Consider the following 20,060-nt stretch of genomic DNA (forward strand, 5'->3'; position numbering starts at 1 on the left):
TCCCTGAAATGCTTGTTCTGTCTAATGGAAGCACTCACGACACAGCTGCAGGACTTTGTGCCACTGAAAATTCAAGCCCAGAATGGCCAGATCTTAACAATTTTTCTAAAAAAGCCAGAAATAAGAATTCTTGAATGAATTTCCTTAAAGTTAGGGAACTAATTAAATTTTCTTTTTAAAATCAGCAGGTCAAGCTAGATGTATTTATGAGCCAGATTTGGCCCACGGACCACCAGTGTGCGATCTTAGATTATAAAAGTATACAATCTGTAAGTCACTCAATTTTCCAAAACACTGTTCCCTGCTCCCACACACTTTTGTACTTCCTATCTGCCTCCCCCTTTACCTCAATATGCCAAACTATTGCATGTTATTCAGCTCAACGGATTCTAGGATGGCTGTGAAGTGTGAGTAAAGGACTGCCACCTCTCTCAGTCACCCCATTCAAGTGCCAGCTGAACTCCAATCTTAATAGAAGGAACCACCATTTTGAAAGGAAGATCAAGTACTATGAACAGTTATGTTGTCGGGGCAGGTGGCTGAGCCAAATCAAACAATTATTTTTTTAATTGTAAGTAAAGAATAAGTCTTCCTTTTCCAAAAAGTCACATCTTTTCATTCTTTTTTTTTTCTTTTTCTTTTTCAGAACTCTTAGATGTCCTGTGTCATAAATCAAGAGTGACTAATTGCTCATAGCTTTGGCACCAAGCCCAACCATGCTCTAAACAAAAGAATAAACCTCAAAAGAAATTCATTAACTAGAATGAAACTCACATTTAAAATGCTATTGAAGGAGGGGCAAAATGGCGGCATAGAGAGGTGTGGAGTTTAGTTAGTCCCCTGAAGCAAATAATAAAGAACCAGGAACAACTAGTAAATAATCTAGAACAACTGCTGGGGGACAACCGTGACTGTCTACACATCATACACCAACCTAGATTGGGTGGAATGGCTGAGATTGCAGCATAACATCTGTAAGTAAAACCTGCGGAACCGTGCTGGGAGCCCTGTTCCCCCATGGCAGGCTGAGCTGCAGGACCTCACTCTAGGAGAAAGCTCAGCCTAGCTCCAGCTGGGGTTTTAATGAAAAAATGTGGACTGCTGAACACAAGCTACAAACAAAGACAAACCCCTAGCAAGCAGCAAAGTACCCTGAGGTCACTCCCAGTGGAGAGGAGGTGGGGCTGACAGAGAGAAAAAAAGTAATTAAAAAGGAAGTAAAATATGGAGACTTTTAGAGGCGGACCGTAGAGAGCCAGAGGGCACCTGTGCCCCAGAAAAGGAGGCCAGGAGACCTGTTGCTGTCTTTGGCCGACGGGCAAAGCTGGGGAACTGTGAACTGGCTCTAAAAGGGGGCTTTGTCTTCCTTTTTCTCTCTCTCAACCTGAGTGGTTCAGTGGAGAGAGTCTCAGCCATTTTCAGTTCACAGAGCTCTGACCCAGGCAGGGGTGGAGTTGGCAGAGAGACAAAGGAGCTATTCAAATGCAGAAGATAACTTCCTAGGGGGTGTATCTTCCCTAAGAGGAAGGAGGTGGGGCCCAGCACTAGTGCCAACCTTGCCATCAGAACTCAGACCCCAGGGTCTGGGGGAAAACAGTCAAAACAGAAACAACTTAACCTGAAAATTAAAGGGGCCAACCTATTTATACCAGTGGGGAGAAACAGGCTGACGGGCGCCACCTGCTGGGCAGGTTAGGAAAAGCACAGCGGCAAGAGGCCTCAAAGAAAAGTCTGTCAATCTTCTAAGACACACCCCCAGGGAAATCTGATACTGAACGTTGCCCCCTTCTGAGAACTGAGCTCGTTCTGGTCTGGGAAAATCTGATTGGGTTAATCAAGGAAACCAGATGCCTAGACAACAGAAAACCACAATTCACACTAGGGAAAGCAAAGATTTGGCCCAGTCAAAGGAACAAACTTACACTTCAACTGAGATACAGGAATTGAAACAACTAATGTTAAATCAATTAAAAAAGTTTAGGGAAGATATGGCAAAGAGATGAAAGATATAAAGAAAGCACTGGGCGAACATAAGGTAGAATTGAAAGTTTGAAAAAACAACTGGCAGAATCTATGGAAATGAAAGGCGTAACACAGGAGATGAAAGACACAATGGAAACATACAACAGCAGATCTCAAGAGGCAGAAGAAAACACTCCAGAACTGTAGAACAAGATACCTGAAATCCTACACACAAAAGAACAGATAGGGAAAAGAATGGAAAAATATGAGCAACGTTTCAGAAAACTGAATGACAACATGAAACTCAGAAATGTACATGTCATGGGTGTCCCAGGAGGAAGAGAAGGGAAAAGAGGCAGAAGCAATAATAGAGGAAATAATCAATGAAAATTTCCCATCTCTTATGAGAGACATAAAATTACAGATCCAAGAAGCACAGTATACCCCAAACAGAATAGATTTGAATAGACCCATGCCAAGACACTTAAGAATCCGATTATCAAACATCAAAAACAGAGAATCCTGAAAGCAGCAAGAGAAAAGCATCCATCACATACAAAGGAAGCTGGATAAGACTATGTGTGGATATCTCAGTAGAAACCATGGAGGTAAAAAGGAAGTGGTGTGATATATTTAAAACACTGAAAGAGAAAAACCGCCAACCAAGAATCCTATATCTGGCAAAACTGTCCTTCAAGTATGAGGGCAAGTTTAAAGTATTCTCTGACAAACAGACAATGAGAGACCTTGTGAACAAGATACCTGCTCTACAGAAAATACTACAGGGAGCACTACAGACAGATAGGAAAAGACAGGAGTGAGAGGGTTGGAACACAATTTGGGGTGATGGTAGCACAACAATGTAAGTACACTGAACAAAGATGACTGTGAGTATCGTTGAAAGAGGAAGGTTAAGGTCATGTGGGACACCAGAAGGAAAGAAGGAAAATAAAGATTGGGACTGTATAACTCAGCGAAACCTAGAGTGCTCAACAATTGTGATAAAATGTACAAATATGTTTTTACATGAGGGAGAATAAATGAATGTCAACCTTGCACGGTGTTAAAACTGGGGTGGTAATGGGGAAAAAAAATATTATCAATGCAAACCAGAGACTACAGTTAACAGAAACATTATTTTATGCTCCCCTTAATGTAACAAAGGCAATATACCAAAGTTAAATGCCCATAAGAGGGGGATATAGGGAGGGGTATGGGATTCTTGGCCTTGGTGATACCGTCTGACTCTTTTATTGTACTTTATTTCAATTCTATCTTTCTTTTCGTTGCTTTTTAGCTGTCTTTTCTTTTTCTTTTTCTTTTTCTTTTTCTTTTTCTTTTTCTTTTTCTGTTGTCTCTGTACCTTCTTTGACTCTTCCTCCTTCTTTGTGGGAGAAATGGAAATGTCCTTATATAGATAGTGGTGATGGTGATGAATACATAAATACATGACTATACAGGGACTATTGATTGTTTACTTAGGATGGAGTGTATGGTGTGTGAACAAAACCATCTTAAAAAATAAAATGGGTTGATGAAGAAACCTTGAGGGCACTATAATAAGTGAAAAAAATCAGACATAAAAGGACAAATATTGTATGGTCTCACTGATATCAAATAATTATACTGTGTAAACTCATTGACATGAAATATAGGTTACCAGGATATACAACGAGGCTAAAGAATGAGGAGCGGTCACTTATTATTAGCAAAATGTGTATCTAGGTTGAACTTAAGGGTTTGGAAATGGACAGAGGTGAAGGTAGTACATTATTGTGAGAATAACTAACAGGGCTGAATGGGGTATGAATGTGGTGGAAACAGGAAGCTTAGAGTCATGTATGACACCAGAAGGAAAGATAGAGGTTAAAATATAAGAATGTATAAAACAGTGAATCTTTTGATGGACAATGTCTGTGATTAACTGTACAAACATTAGAAATCTCTTTCATGAACTAGAACAAATGTATGACACTATAATTAGAAGTTAATAATAGAGGGGTACATAGGGAAAAATATAACTATTACAAACTATGTACTACAGTTGGTAGTATTTTAACATTCTTTCATCAATAGTAACAAATGTACTATACCAATACTGTGAGTCAGTAATGGAGGGAGGGTGGTTAGGGGTATGGGAGGATTGTTGTTTTGTTTGTTTTTCTTTTCTTTTCTGTAGTAATGAAAATGTTCTAAATTTTGAAAAAAAATTAATTGTGGTGATGGATGCATAGCTGTATGATAGTACCATGGGCAACTGATTGTGCACTTTGGATGATTTTTTGTTATGTGAACAATCTCAATAAAATTGAATTTAAAAAAAAAACAAAAAAAGGGAGGATATTCACAGAATTATTAGAGATTAAAACAAAAAAAAAATGCAGTTGAATTTTTTGTTTTTACACAAAGCAGACTGCTTTCCTACTTTAAAATGCTTTATGCAAGGATATCCTATTCCAAAGAAAATAAGTCTAAATGTCTAAAGAATGAGTTAACCCTCCTGAGATTCAACCTACATATATCTAGATATTTGCCTTTTCCCACAGACTCTAATAGAATTCCTATATTATGTAATCTTTGTCAATCATATAAACAAATTATGGTCTACTTTTCATTCTATAAAGGGAGTTTCTTCTTTAACTACATAACGATCACACATGCAAAAAAAAAGATTTTCCATGCAAGGAGTATCAAATATATTCACTTACGAAGGACTAGATGAAGCAAACAAAGTTAGTATATCATGACCATCCCAATGCTTTACTCTATTCTTGCTGATACCTTAATGCAGTAAAATCTCCAATCTATCCATTCCTCTCCATCCCAAATCCTCTAAAGATGAGATTTTAGAAGGTGGCTGACTGATATCAGTTTGGAAATAGCCATCTTTAATTACTAGCTGGGATCAAAATGAACAATTGCATAGACCTAGTAACATCATAAGTACAACTGATTCAAACTGGAATTCGTTTTTTAAAAAGACTTTCAAGTCTTTTTCATTTCCAAATCATATAACTTTACTACAGAGCATTATGAAAATGGAAAATGAAAAGAAAACCTGGGTGATTTTTAATCCAGTCTTTAGAACTCTTCTTTTAACAGTAGCATAATGGCTAGAATGATGCCCATAATAAGTATTTTAACAACAGCAAGTTTTCACCATTAGGCATGATGTTCACAAGTGGGTTAGTCCTCTTCCTTCTTGGTTGTAAACAAAATACCAAGAAGCCCCAGTGGTCTTAAAATCCAGCAATAAGTCTAATCTCTTCATCTTGTACTAAAATGACAGGCAAAGCATTATTCTTTCTTAAGAAATAAAAACTACTGGCCTTTGCTTTGAGCTTCTTCCTCCTTCATAGAGCAGAACTCCAACAATACTAAGAATCCCATCAGTTTTCACTTCAAAAATTCTCAAGAGTTTGGTTAATAGAACTCTCAGATCATGAAAAATGATATGATTCAATACCAATAATGCAGATATATGTTCATTACAGTACAACTTACCTAATACACTGACAAAAGCATCAAAAAGATGAAATGTAAGCAGAGGCTCTTTCAAGTGACCATAGTAATCTGCTATAGTTTTAAAGACATCTTTTTCAAATCCTAAGTACATAGGCTGCTTCAAATCCGAACAATTAGGCCCTATTGAAAAACAGAGAGAGAGAAAGAGAAACATAAGTGGGGCAATAATAAGTATTAGTCTCTGTGCTTGTGTGTGGTACGTACAGATACTCAAGATCAGAAAAGTTTTCATGGGGAAAATTGACATTATACAAACAGCTTAAGCAAATATGTCTAAATTGAAATCTATTATAAAATTATGAAGGAAAAATCACTGATTTACTTCCATTTTAAAAGAAACATTTTTATGTCCTTCTGAGAGGCATTTTTATTAAATGTAAACAATAATTACTTGCTTTGAAATATTCAATATTTTCCTAGTATTGATATAGTTGACTAAGATAATGATAGCTCACAAATGTAATAGACAAGTTATAAGACAATTTTTAAAGAAGAGTTTCATTATTTCATCATGGCTGTATTATAAAATCCTAAAATCATAAAGTGGGAAGAAATCATTAGTTCATGCCTCTAAATAAACTATTTTGGAATAATAAAAATTTATCCTTTTTTTTTTAAGATACCCTGAAAAGGAGACTTGACATTTTGCCTTAATTCATTCCAGTTTACAATTCTCTATATGATCCCTCACCAGCCGTTGAAAGATAGGTTATATAAAGCAGAGCCATACTGCCAAATTGGAGCAACTAAAGAAACCAGGGAGCACCCCAGTCTCAGCCAGGTCTATGCCAGCAGCAACGCAAAGGCCCACTTATATCTGGGACCAAAGAGGAATAAGAAACACTAAATTCGCCACTTAGTTAGCAGCAAATGGCCCCAACAATTCACACACAGACCGCAGATTTACACTGCCAAGTAGAGACTGGGTGGAACTGCCAGTGCCTTGAGGAAACGGCAAGTGGTCCCATGAGGAACAGTTTAGCCAGCCTTCTCTTGGTTCTATTACAGCATAGAAGAAAGAAGTGCAACTGCATCAGCCAAGCATGAACACAAGACTAAACAATATACCCAAACAGACCTCTATCCCCAGGAAAATGAACGGAGAAGAAACCAAGAAAAATATAAAGGAAATTATTCCTACAGAATTGCTGTAACTAAAGAGAAGCTCAACCTAAAAAGATAGTAAAACATTCTGGGCCTTCATATTTAAAGGTCACTGTGATATCGTGAAAATGGCTTTTTGTTGGTCTCCTTGAAAACTCTTACCTTTTAATACCCTGTTATGCTTCTTATAAAATAACTTAATTTGGCAAAAATATTGAATATTATAAAAGATCTATACATGCAGCCATAAAAACCTAGCAGCAAATGAAGCCACCACTTTTGCTTGCTTCCTCCTTTAAATTTCCTAGGCTTAGTCAACTGAAATAATTAGTTTGATATATCTCAGCAAACAATACACATTGCCTAGAATTACTCCCTACCAGGATAAGTACGTAGTTCATTCCAAGCAGTTATGTCCAATTGTGAACATTTCATCCTCCTTGTTGGAAATATGCAAAAACAAAACAAAAGTTTTCCCTTAATGTGACAATGCACAGTGAGCCCTATGAGAGGTCATATTTTTAAAATATTTTGTTTCTTAATCATCTTGAAACTCAGAACACATAGAGGGAAAAAAAAAAAAAACCTAGACATTTATAAGTGTTATTCCTAACAGATTCTTGAAAACAAGTGCATTTTTTGTATCCATTTTTGAATGACCTCTTGAGACCAATGTGCACAGGGAAGAAACACACAGTTAATTTGGTTTTGAAAAATAATTTTTAAAAATATATATTTATTTAGCATCAATTCCTCATTCAGCAGCCACAATGAGGCTGGCCAACAAGGAAAGCACCACAACCTACGTGCACATGGCGTACGATAAATGCAAATGGGCCTAAAGGGAAATTGGTGAGCAGTCTTACAGAAAAGGAGGCAATAGGCCTTCAAAATATCATACAATCTGCCTAATCCTTTCTATTTCTTTCAGAGGACTATGATGGAAAGCTGGACTTATTAAGGGACAAGAAGGACAAGGCACAGGTCATGACTTGGATAGACCCAAAGTAAATTTGGGGGTGTCAAACAGAATTTTGGAAAAATTAGTGCTTTTACAAAGCTATTTGAAAGGCTGTCCTTGCCCCAGGTCACCTTTTTTCTTTGACACATGAATAGACATGAGTGTTGGCCATTCACAAAGCACTATACTTGATACATGTGAGATGTGCTCCTATTCCCTAGATTTTCCACCTAACATAATACCATCTCACAGACATGAAGATCACTACGAAGTCATATCTTTCCTCTTCATTGATATTAAATTCCAGTTACTCTAACCCTTCTGTAGAAGTTTTATGGCTTTATGTGTACATCTGGCTTGAGGCAAAATTATACTCCTCGCTCCATTTTGGTCATCACTGAAAATTTACCATCACATACAAACTTTCATCTACACCTCACAATATATTATAACCTAGATTTGTTATATTGGCTTCCTCTGTTCATTCCTGTCTGATCAACTTCCAAATTCTTGGTTTGCCAAAATTTCAGAAATGATTAATTTAACTTTCCATTTATATCCTTTATCTCGTCATTCCCAACTCTGATTGGTATAATTTAAATGTAATTTACTTCAAATGGTTGAGCAGGAATAAAAAGCATTCCCCAAACTAAAACCACAGTACCCTATATCTCAGAGTTTAAAAAATTCTAATCAAAAACCAATAAAAATTTTAATAATTAAACCTAGAGGATTTGGGGCTTCACACAAACCAATATTGCTACTATATTCAGAATGACAGTATATAATCAGTTTCCATATATTACCACTAAGATTTCCCACATTAAGCTGAATAGTTATTCTAATTCCATTCTATAATCAAACAAAACTAACTCCAATTAAATCAATAATTCAGGATCTACTAATTCAAAATTCCACACATCTACATGCCAGTCCTACCCAAAAGGAAAGAAAGAAACTACTTCTCTGAGGTAATTTGTTAGGCTCCAATGGCCTTCTAGAGCAAATACCACCATTATCACTCTGCAAAATAAATGGAAATCTTTTAATTAGAAGGCTTTCTTTGGGTTAAGCTTTCTGAAAATCACCAGAAAAAAAAAAAATGGAACTGCTAGCAGGATACTATATGAACTCATTCCTTCACAGTGCCTATGATAGCCAACTGTCCTGAAAATCCTCCGACCCCCTTATCTTATATCCAAATTACTGAAATAGCCTTTCTTGTTTCTCTATATACAGGTTCTCCTTCCAAGTCAACCTGCATATCACATAGATCTGTCTTCAAAAACATTTCTTTCACACTTAAAATACTGCCCCATGAAAAGCCAACAGTAGACAGGATCTACTAAGCAAACTGATGATGTAAATACAGAGGATATTTAGGAATACATGTAAATACTTAGTGAACAAAAACCTGTAAACTGTTAACAGGAAGCTATGTTACGTATTACATGCAATATTACTAATGACTTTCTTTCCTGTGATGAAGCAGGAGGAAGTAGTGTTATTATAACCACTATGACATAGAAGCACTAAATTCCTTTAAAAACATCCTATAGCTCAGTCCTTACACTAAATCACAAATAAATTTATCAGAAATAGGAAAGCAGACCCAAACCAATTAATTATCAGTCTCACAGTTTTCAAAGCAATGTTTAGGCCACTGGGCAGAAATATTTTCCAAGTCAAGGTACTAACATCTGTTAATGTCATAAAATTGGTAACTAGTACTTACAATTTGCCAAACATTTCATAGCAGACAATACCCAATGAGGAAGTTCTTCTGCAAAAAAAAAAAAAAAAAGAAAGAAAATTAAAAAAAATTGCATTTAATTCCATATAACTCGAGGAATTATAGATACTTGTTACCATGGAATTTATTCCTTACCCAAGGAAAATAGGAAATATATCTGTTAATCATAAATATATCTCACCTATCTCCACATTAGAATATTTAAAACATAGAAATCTTTCCTTAGCAGTGGTTTACAGCATGTGTTTGTATAAATCATGTCAACAAGTTTCTCTAAGGACAAGATGTACCTTTTAAGACTTTAGTAAAAAGAAGATATCTGATGGTTTGTTCCAAAGAAGCAAATCAATAGACAAATCAATTATTTGGAGAATTGGAGAAGGAAAAACAGAAAAGTAAATTATTAATCATCAATTGGACTTGTCAAACCATTTTAACAAACACTTAAAAAAAGATAAATTCTATATGTGCTGATTTGGATGTATTATGTCCCCCAAAATGCCATGTTCTTTAATGCAATCTTGTGGGGGCAGAAGTTAGTGTTGATTAGGTTCGAATCTTTGGATTAGGTTGTTTCCATGGAGATGTGACCCACCCAACTGTGGGTAATACCTTTGATTAGATTATTTCCATGGAGGTGTGACTCTGCCCATTCAGCCTGGGTCTTGATTTTATCACTGGAGTCCTATATAAGAGCTAAGACAGAGGACCTCAGAGCAGCTGCAGCTTAGAGAGACATTTTTGGAGAACACCATTTTGAAATGCAATTTTGGAGCAAGCAGATGCCAGTCACGTGCCTTCTGACCTGACAGAGGTTATGCATTAATTTGGACATTTTCAAGGCCTTAAGACTGTAAATTTGTAACCAAATAAATCCCTTTTATAAGAGCCAATCCATTTCTGGTATTTTGCATAATGGCAGCATTAGCAAACCGGAACACTATATATTCAATGCAAGTATTACTTTACATGTTTCAATCATTAAAATGTTGGCCAAGAAAATTCCAGTGACATATGGAAATGTACTATTAATGTTAGGAAAGCCTTAAATAATAACAGTGACATTACTATAAAAACTCCCAGCTGAACCTTTTGGTAAAAAGACTCTTTCCTATTGGTCCTGTCACAGATCTTAGAGGAGATGGACCAGCATTTATGCTTTCACTTCCTCATCTTCTTCACTTTCTATTACACTACAAAGATGACTGTTTAATTGTATTAGATCTAATGAACGTAAGTCTTATAGAATGTTCTCTTCTTTCTGGAAAACAAACTTAATAAAATGAGAAATGAATGGTCATGTAACTGGTAGCTAAAAGCATTAATATTTGCTCCACTCAGATAATATGGAAGTAATACAGATGTATTTAAAAAGCTATACTCCTCTTACATTACATAACTTAATGTTTTAAAAACTTTTTATTTTGAAATCATTTCAAACTTTCAAGACCATTGCAAAAATAATACAAAACCATTACTGAGAACTCCAATATACCCCTATCCAGAAACCAGATTTCTATGTAACTTAATTGTGTATGTTGACATTAACCTGACAATTAATGAAGTCATGAATCTGTTCATTTCTGCCTCCCAGTGTGCTTAACTCTGACAGAGGGGCTATAAAACAGGAAATGTTTCAGGATTCAAGGAGATATTCTGCCCCTGTCAAGAAATGCAGCCTAGAAAAATCTCTCCTCCTCTGACAACTACTCAGGTTCCCTTTGGTACAGCTCCAACTGCAGCCCAAGAGCCTCCAGCCCTAAATCTAATATTTTATAAAAACCCCAAAATTACTATAACCATCTTCCTACATCCAAGGATTATACTAAAGAAAGACCCAATAAAAGAGCCCCTCTATGATGGTTTGGAACTATGTACCCCAGAAACATGTTCTCAGACTTGATCCATTCCTGTGGGTGTAGACTCTTGTAAATGGACCTTCTGATGAAGTTATTTCAGTTAAGGTGTGGCCCACCTGAGTCTGGATGGGTCTTAATCTTATTACTACAGGCCTTATAAGGAAGGGAAGAAAGAGAGCGAACAGCCAGAAGCTAGAAATCAACAGAACCTGGGAGAGAAGGGAGAAGCCAGGAGAGGCTGCTATGTGCACTGCCATGTGACAGTGGAGCCAAGGACCAAGGATCACCAGCAGCCAGTCCCAGAATGCCAGTCTCCAGGAAGAAAGCACTCCCCTAACGATGCCTTGATTTGGACTTCTCCTAGCCTCAATACCATGAGACAGTACATTCCCATTGTTAAAGCCAACCCATTGCATGTTATTTGCTTTAGCAACAAGAAAACTAAAACACATCGAATTCACTGGAAATTTTCAAATCATCCCAGGGATTTTGGCCAACTATAGGTATCATGACCATATTTTTCCAAATCAAAAAACTGGGATGGGGGCTACCTACAAATTCCCCTGATTTGTAAATTGGCTTGGATGAAAAAGTATAAAAAATTAAAGATCCTTTAACATTTAAAGAGCTATCTTTATTAAAAAGAAAAAAATTAAAAATTACTAAAAAGAAAAAATAATATAAATCAAGACTATCCCAGAAAGTCTGACACAGTGATACCATAACACAAAGGTAAATGAGAACCCTAAATTCAGTCAGACCCCAGGACCCATCTGAAAACAGATTCAAGCTCCCAAGTAGGTCTCAAACTTACTCATTTTTTCAGGGATCTTCCTAAAAACAATAGAGAACACTTAATACCCAATATAACTAATAATGACTTAGCCTCTTGATGAATTCTGCTCTGGCTCCTAACTAGTCACCTTTCCAGGACATTTCCTTAATCCAGTTAGTTAAAAAATATTAGTAAGTGAAAGAAAGATCTATGTAAATGGGGTAATTTTTATTTTAAGAAAATAAAAACCAGAGTTTGGGGAAAGTCAAATGAAAGCTGATAAACCCATACAGCCAACGTATCTAGTCAATCTAGAACAAAATGTCAAAATGCTTTTTACATACTTACTTGACTTGTCATCAAGGATAACAACTCCCTGCTTGCTAACACTATATACATTATGGATGATGAACTTGGAGTTGACAAGTTTGGTATCTAAAATGTCTTCTAAGGAATCAAGGCCAAGGATTTTCTGTAAACTAAAAAGACAGTTAAATTAGTAACTTTTTAAAAATCATTATTTATCCAAAAACCTGGCACTGCAAAAGACAACTTTAAAATGCATGATTTTCATGTATTATAAAATGTCTTTACACAACAAAAATTGAGCATGATAAAAACATACTTAAAAGATACTGTTAGCCATTAACATATTGCTTCTCTAATTTAGTAACAAAACATCCTGAATGCCAAGGAAATTATTTTATAAGTAAAAATATCATAAACAAAACTGGCTTATCAAATGATGAGAAAATGTTACTAGTTATATCTCTGTGAGAAAAAAACTTACTGTAACACTATTAACTTCACTTATAGAACATCAAATATCTAGGAGATCAGATTTTCCATGAGTTTCATTAAGTTTAATATTTCTGTGTTACTAGAAAGCTTAAGAACTTTTAAATTTCTATTCTCCTCTATTATATAAATGATAACAGAAAATGCCCACAATTCTGTTAAACTCTTTTTGCTAGGCAGTACAGCTGCAAATAATACAATCAAAAGTTGAGATTTTTTATACATAATTTCAGGAAATTAACTATGCAGACAGTTGTGGGGAAGCAAAAAAGAAAACAAAATCACTAGTCTCACGAATATCAATACCAAAAGTAGAAACCAATGCACATACTATGATAATGTCATCGACTTCCATATCTCTTCTATGTTAGCCTCTGTCAGCTGTCGGCGGTGGACAAGCCGGCAAGCTGGCACCTCTCCAATGGCAATACTGTGACGCTTGTACCACATCTCGGAATTCTAAGTAACAGAGACATTATGTATACTTCGATATAAAGTAGTATCACGTTATTAGAAATTTCTTTGATACGGCTATTTCTAATTTGATTTAAAATTATAACTAATTTATAACTAGGAATATAAACTAACTTTGCATGGACTTCAGAAAAGTCAAGTCTGACTCTTAATGATCCTGTCATATTATAAATGGATATTCAAAAATTACAAAAGAGCTATAGCAATAAGCATGACATTAACTAGCCAGTTTTTCCTGTGGTACTTGCAATTATTAAATGAAGAAACAGTGAAATAAAATTTTATTAATTAAAAATTAATAGAGGGACACCTATCCAAATTTACATACTCCTTCCTCCAACACAGCTAGTGAACAGGTAGGAACTATCTGAAACAAGTGTTCTGGGGCTCCAGAGGCCACGGGAACACTGTACAGCATCCAGGAAAGAGCAGGAGGAAGAAGCTGATAAACTGTGGTAAAGAACTGTGAGTAGCTCTCTCTGCATAGTGGCTACCGACACCCATCCTCCACTCTCCCCACTAGGCCACTCCGGGATCCAGTCCCTGGCTGCTGCTGCTATAAGAAAGAGACATAAAAATCCTCTTCCCCAAGAATGTGACAGTGGGTGGGGAAAAGAAGCACCGGTCACAGCTTTTGATTAGCAATTTTGGATCACTGGGTCCTGGCTCTGAGCTACTGTTTCAACCCACTCCCAACAAGGGTGGAGGTGGTAAAAGTTTAAAGACACACTGCCTCCTTAGGGCTGTGGAAAACAGTTTGTTGAAGGACTGCCATCTACTGTGCAAACTAGGAAAGCACATCTTCAGGGAGCCGTCATAAAGGTTTTGGCATCTTTCTGGTCCTCTGCCCAGGACACTTTGGAGCCTGTCTGTATCCCCTTTGTGGGTCCCTGGGCCAGTTTTGGCTGGGTAATACTGACTTGGGAAAGTCCTCTCCATGGTGACCCTCCTCCCAGAATTTGCAATCCAGGCAAAAGCAGCTAGAAACAAGGAAAGGAGTGTTTTAAAAAAAGAAAAAATAGAGGCAAAACAAAAACAAACAGAACGGATCCAGATTCCTGGAGAAGGAACAGAGGAAAGGAAGCTTTCTCCTGGGGGTAAAACAACTGCACAAATAGTGCAATCTTTAAAACTGTACCGCATGAGGGCGGGGCAAGATGGCAGAGTGGTGAGGAGCAGAATTTCGTCTCTCCCCTAGAGCAGCTGGCAATTACCCAAGAACTATATGAAACAGTGTTTTCGGGGTCTCCAGTAACCAGTCACACATTGGACACAAGTTTGGAATTGGAGGAAAACCTGAGATCACAGTGAACTTTGTAAGTTCCCCGGACCAGGGGTCTGGCGCCCCTCCCCACCCAGACCTCACAGACTGTCTTGCTGCCGGCTCCCTGAAAGGGGGAAAAAAAAACAAAAAACAGCAATCTGCTGAGGGCAAGAAGGGAGGCTCAACCCAGCCTCAACTGCAGAATTAATTAACAAATTAATTAACTAACTTTGGGAGCTGGGGTGCTAAAGAAGGGCTGGGCTCCAAGAAGTGGGGGCACATAAAAGTGGGCACCCATTCCCAGACTCCAAAAAAGCCATTTTTTTTTCCCCTACATTTTGTCCCTTCTGGCTTCTCACTGATCCCTTATCTTTTTGCATTTCAATAGCCCCAGGCAGGGGTGGAACTAAAGAGGTTGGAGAGTAATTATCAGACAATAGCCCAAAGCATATCTTTAAATGCTCTATTCTGACACTGACAAAACTTCCAGGTTGGGGAAAGACTTTTAAAAGAGACTCTTTTTTTTTTTTTTTTTTTTTTCTTTTTTTCTTTTTCTTGATTTCTTTTCTACTTTTTTTTTTTTCTTTAAATCTAAAAGTAATATATGTGGTTATTTTCTATCGGAAAGCCCAGGTTGAGGGACTAGGCTGGGCTTAGGGGAGACAGAGTACCCACAGTGTCTTTGAATTCTGTATTCACTACTGAAGGCCTCCACCCCCGTCTTTAATTCGCAACTCAGGCTGACCAAGGAATCTACCTGGAGAGGCCCCAAAGAGGAGAGAGGAGAAGGGAACAGTGCCCCTGAGAGACAATCGAAGTTCTGAGGATTGGGAGAGTGGAGGGAGGTCCAGCTCAATTGGCAGTCCTCCTTCTGGGAATTCAGACCCCAGGGCTGGAATTCAGATTGCGGCTTCAGTCAGCCACGCCCCTGACAGGATCAGAGTCACCAAGAGAACTAAAGGCTCTATACCTCCTTACACTGGCTGGGGAGCTGCGGGCTGGCCAGCGCCACCTGCAGGACAGGAGAGGAAAAGCAACAATTCTAAAGGCCTCATAGGAGGGTCTCATTCTCAGGAAAACTCCATACCTTCCCAATGAGACCTGGGCCTCACTAGACTGGGAAAATCTGACTAGGGTCAACCATATCTGAGGAGACCCACTCACAAAAAGGTTACATAGAGGCAGAGCAAGAAACAGAAAAAACAAGAGGGGAAAAATTCTGATCAACTAAATAGAACCTAAGTTAGAGGTCTAGAATAAGTTGAACTGAATAGCAGAGGCCAGAGAACAAAGCCAACCAACAAGAAAACCACTAGGTAAAAGATAGAAAACAAGCTCCAAAATAAACTAATCAAGAAAATCAGATGCCTAGACAACTTAAGATAACAAGCCATACCAGGAAACATGAAAACATGGACCAGCCAAAGGAACAAACTAATAGCTCAGCTGAGACACAGGAGTGGAGGCAACTAATGCTAAATAAATTTGATGAAATGAAGGAAGATATAGCAAAAGAGCTCAAGGATATAAAGAAGACACTGGCTGACTATAAAGAAGAATTCATAAACTTAAAAAAACAAATGGCAGAACTCATGGGAATGAAGGCCACAATGGAGGAGATGAAAAACACAATGGAGGGACACAACAGTAGATTTGAACAGGCAGAAGAAAGGATCAGTGAACTGGAAGACAGGTCATTCGAATTCATACACACAAAAGAACAGATGGTGAAAAAAATGGAAAAATATGAGCAGGGTCTTAGGGAGCTGAGTGACAACGTGAAACACACAAATATACGTTATGGGTATCCCAGAAGGAGAAGAGAGGGGAAAAGGGGCAGAAAGAGTAATAGAAAACATATTCACTGAAAATTTCCCAACTCTTATAAAAGACAAAAAATTAGAGATTCAAGAAGTACAACGTACCCCAAATAGAATAGATCCCAATAGACCTACTCCAAGACACTTACTGGTCAGATTGTCCAATGTCAAAGACAAAGAGAGGATTCTGAAAGCAGCAAGAGAAAAGCAATCCATCACATACAAGGGAAGGTCAATAAGACTATGTACAGATTTCTCTGCAGAAACCATGGAGGCAAGAAGACAGTGGCATGATATATTTAAGATACTGAAAGAGAAAAACTGCCAACCAAGAATTCTATATCCAGCAAAACTTTCCTTCAAAAATGAGGGAGAGACTGAAACATTTTCAGACAATCAGACACTGAGAGAGTTTGTGAATAAGAGACCAGCACTACAAGAAATACTAAAGGGAGTGCTACAGGCTGATAGGAAAAGACAGGAGAGAGAGAGTTGGAGAAGAGTGCAGAAATGAAGACTATCAGGAAAGGTAAAAGGAGAGGAAAAAATAAGATATGACATATAAATTCCAAAAAACAAAATGGTAGTAGAAAGCACTGCCCTTACAGTAATAACACTAAATGTAAATGGATTAAACTTCCCAATAAAAAGACACAGACTGGCAGAATGGATTAAAAAACAGGACCCATCTATATGCTGTCTACAAGAAACTCACTTTAGACACAAGGACAAACATAGACTGAAAGTGAAAGGTTGGAAAAAGATATTTCATGCAAACAACAACCAGAAAAAAGCGGGAGTAGCTATATTAATATCAGACAAGTTAGACTTCAAAAGTGAAACCATTAAAAGAGACAAAGAAGGACACTATATATTAATAAAAGAGTCAATTCATCAAGAAAACATAACAGTCATAAATATTTATGCACCAAACCAGAATGCCCCAAAATTCATGAGGCAAACACTGCAATCACTGAAAGGAGAAATAGATACCTCTACAATAATAGTTGGAGACTTCAATACACCACTCTCATCAATGGATAGAACATCTAGACAGAGGATCACTAAAGAAACAGAGATGTTGAATTGTATGATAAATGAACTAGACTTGACAGACATTTATAGAACACTACATCCAACAACAGCAGGATACACTTTTTTCTCAAGTGCTCATGGAACATTCTCTAGGATAGACCACATGTTGGGTCACAAAGCAAGTCTCAACAAATTTAAAAATATTGATATTATACAAAACACTTTCTCAGACCACAATGGAATGAAGTTGGAAATAAATAAAAGGCAGAAGGTCATAAAATTCACAAACATATGGAGGCTAAACAACACCCTCTTAGAAAACCAGTGGGTAAAGGAAGAAATTACAAGAGAAATTAGTAAATACCTCGAGGCAAATGACAATGAAAACACAACTTATCAAAACTTATGGGATGCAGCAAAGGCAGTGCTGAGAGGGAAATTTATTGCCCTAAATGCCTATATTAAAAGAGAAGAGAGAGCAAAAATTGAAGAGTTAACCGCTCACCTGGAGGAATTAGAGAAAGAACAGCAAACTAACCCCAAAGCAAGCAGAAGGGAAGAAATAACAAAGATTAGAGCAGAAATAAATGCAATTGAGAACAGGAAAACAATAGAGAGAATCAACAAAACCAGAAGTTGGTTCTTTGAGAAAATCAATAAAATCGATGGACCACTGGCTAGGCTAAGAAAAAAAAGAGAGAGCAGATGCAAATAAATGCAATCAGAAATGGGAAAGGAAATATAACTACGGACCCTGCAGAAATTAAGGAGATAATTAGAAGATACCATGAGCAACTATATGCTAATAAACTAGACAACTTAGATGAAATGGACAACTTCCTAGAAAAGCATAAACAACCAACATTAACTCAAGAAGAAATAGATGACCTCAACAAACCAATCACAAGTAAAGAGATTGAGTCAGTCATCAAAAAGCTCCCAAAAAGGAAAAGCCCAGGACCAGATGGTTTCACATGTGAATTCTACCAAGCATTCAAGAACAAATTAGTACCAATCCTGCTCAATCTCTTCAAAAAAATTGAAGAAGAGGGAAAGCTACCTAACTCTTTCTATGAAGCCATCATCACCCTAATACCAAAACCAGGCAAGGATACTACAAAAAAAGAAAGTTATAGATCAATTTCTTTAATGAATATAGACGCAAAAATCCTCAACAAAATACTCGCAAACCGAATCCAGCAGCACAGTAAAAGAATTATACACCATGACCAGGTGGGATTTATTCCAGGTATGCAAGGCTGGTTCAACACAAGAAAATCAATTAATGTAATACACCACATCAATAAATCAAAGCAGAAGAACCACATGATCATCTCAATTGATGCAGAAAATGCATTTGACAAAATTCAACATCCTTTCCTGATGAAAACACTTCAAAGGATAGGAATAGAAGGGAACTTTTTCAATATGATAAAGGCAATATATGAACAACCCACAGCTAACATCACACTCAATGGGGAGAGACTTAAAGCTTTTCCTCTAAGATCAGGAACAAGACAGGGATGCCCACTATCACCACTGTTATTCAACATTGTGCTGGAAGTTCTAGCTAGAGCAATTAGGCAAGAAAAAGAAATATAAGGCATCCAAATTGGAGAGGAAGAAGTAAAACTTTCACTATTTGCAGATGACATGATTCTATATGTAGGAAATCCAGAAAAATCTACAGCAAACCTACTAGAACTAGTCAATGAATAAAGCAAAGTAGCAGGCTACAAGATCAACACGCAAAAATCTGTAGTGTTCCTATACACAAGTAATGTGCAACAAGAGGAGGAAATCAAGAAAAAAATCCCATTTACAATAGCAACCAAAAGAATCAAGTATTTAGGAATAAACTTAACCAAGGACACAAAAGACCTTTACATAGAAAACTATAAGAAACTGCTAAAAGAAACTGAACAAGACCTGAAAAAATGGAAGAACATACCATGTTCATGGATTGGAAGACTAAATATAGTTAAGATGGCAATTTTACCTGAACTGATTTACAGATTCAATGCAATACCAATTCAAATCCCAACAACTTACTTTACAGAAATAGAAAAACCAATAACTAAATTTATTTGGAAGGGTAAGGTGCCCCGAATAGCCAAAAATGTCTTGAGAAAGAGGAAAGAAGTGGGAGGTCTCCCCCTACCTGACTTTGAAGCATATTACAAAGCTACAGTGCTCAAAACAGCATGGTACTGGCATAAGGACAGATATACTGATCAATGGAACCGAATTGAGTGTTCAGAAGTAGACCCTTACATCTATGGACAACTGATCTTTGATAAGGCAGTGAAGCCGAAGCAACTGGGAAAGAGCAGCCTGTTCAATAAATGGTGTTTGGAGAACTGGATATCCATTTCCAAAAGAATGAAAGAGGATGTCCATCTCACACCTTATACCAAAATTAACTCAAAGTGGATCAAAGACCTAAACATTAGCACCAAGACCATAAAACTCTTAGAAGAAAATGTAGGGCAATATCTTAAAGATCTTGTGAAAGGAGGTGGTTTCTTAGACCTCACACCCAAGGCACGAGCAACCAAAGAACAAATAGACAAATGGGATCTCCTCAAAATTAAACACTTTTGTACATCAAAGGACTTTGTCAGAAAAGTCAAAAGGCAACCTACACAATGGGAGATGATATTTGGAAACCACATATCAGATAAGGGTTTAATATCCCAAATATATAAAGGAATCCTGCATCTCAATAAC

At 37.1% G+C, this 20,060-nt stretch overlaps 1 protein-coding gene across 1 annotated transcript in view; it reads right to left on the reverse strand.

Annotated features, from left to right (window-relative positions):
- The window catches only part of DEPDC1B (DEP domain containing 1B), a 96,049-nt gene that overhangs the window by 29,401 nt on the left and 46,588 nt on the right, over positions 1 to 20,060 (reverse strand). The window contains exons 4-7 of the mRNA XM_037799120.1: positions 13,069 to 13,196; positions 12,288 to 12,418; positions 9,288 to 9,335; positions 5,467 to 5,607 (exon numbers count right to left, since the gene is read on the reverse strand). Coding sequence (XP_037655048.1) covers positions 5,467 to 5,607; positions 9,288 to 9,335; positions 12,288 to 12,418; positions 13,069 to 13,196 — 448 coding nt within the window. The remainder of the gene's footprint in view (positions 1 to 5,466; positions 5,608 to 9,287; positions 9,336 to 12,287; positions 12,419 to 13,068; positions 13,197 to 20,060) is intronic.

This window comes from Choloepus didactylus, chromosome 11 (genome assembly GCF_015220235.1).
Source record: "Choloepus didactylus isolate mChoDid1 chromosome 11, mChoDid1.pri, whole genome shotgun sequence".
NCBI lineage: Eukaryota > Metazoa > Chordata > Mammalia > Pilosa > Megalonychidae > Choloepus > Choloepus didactylus.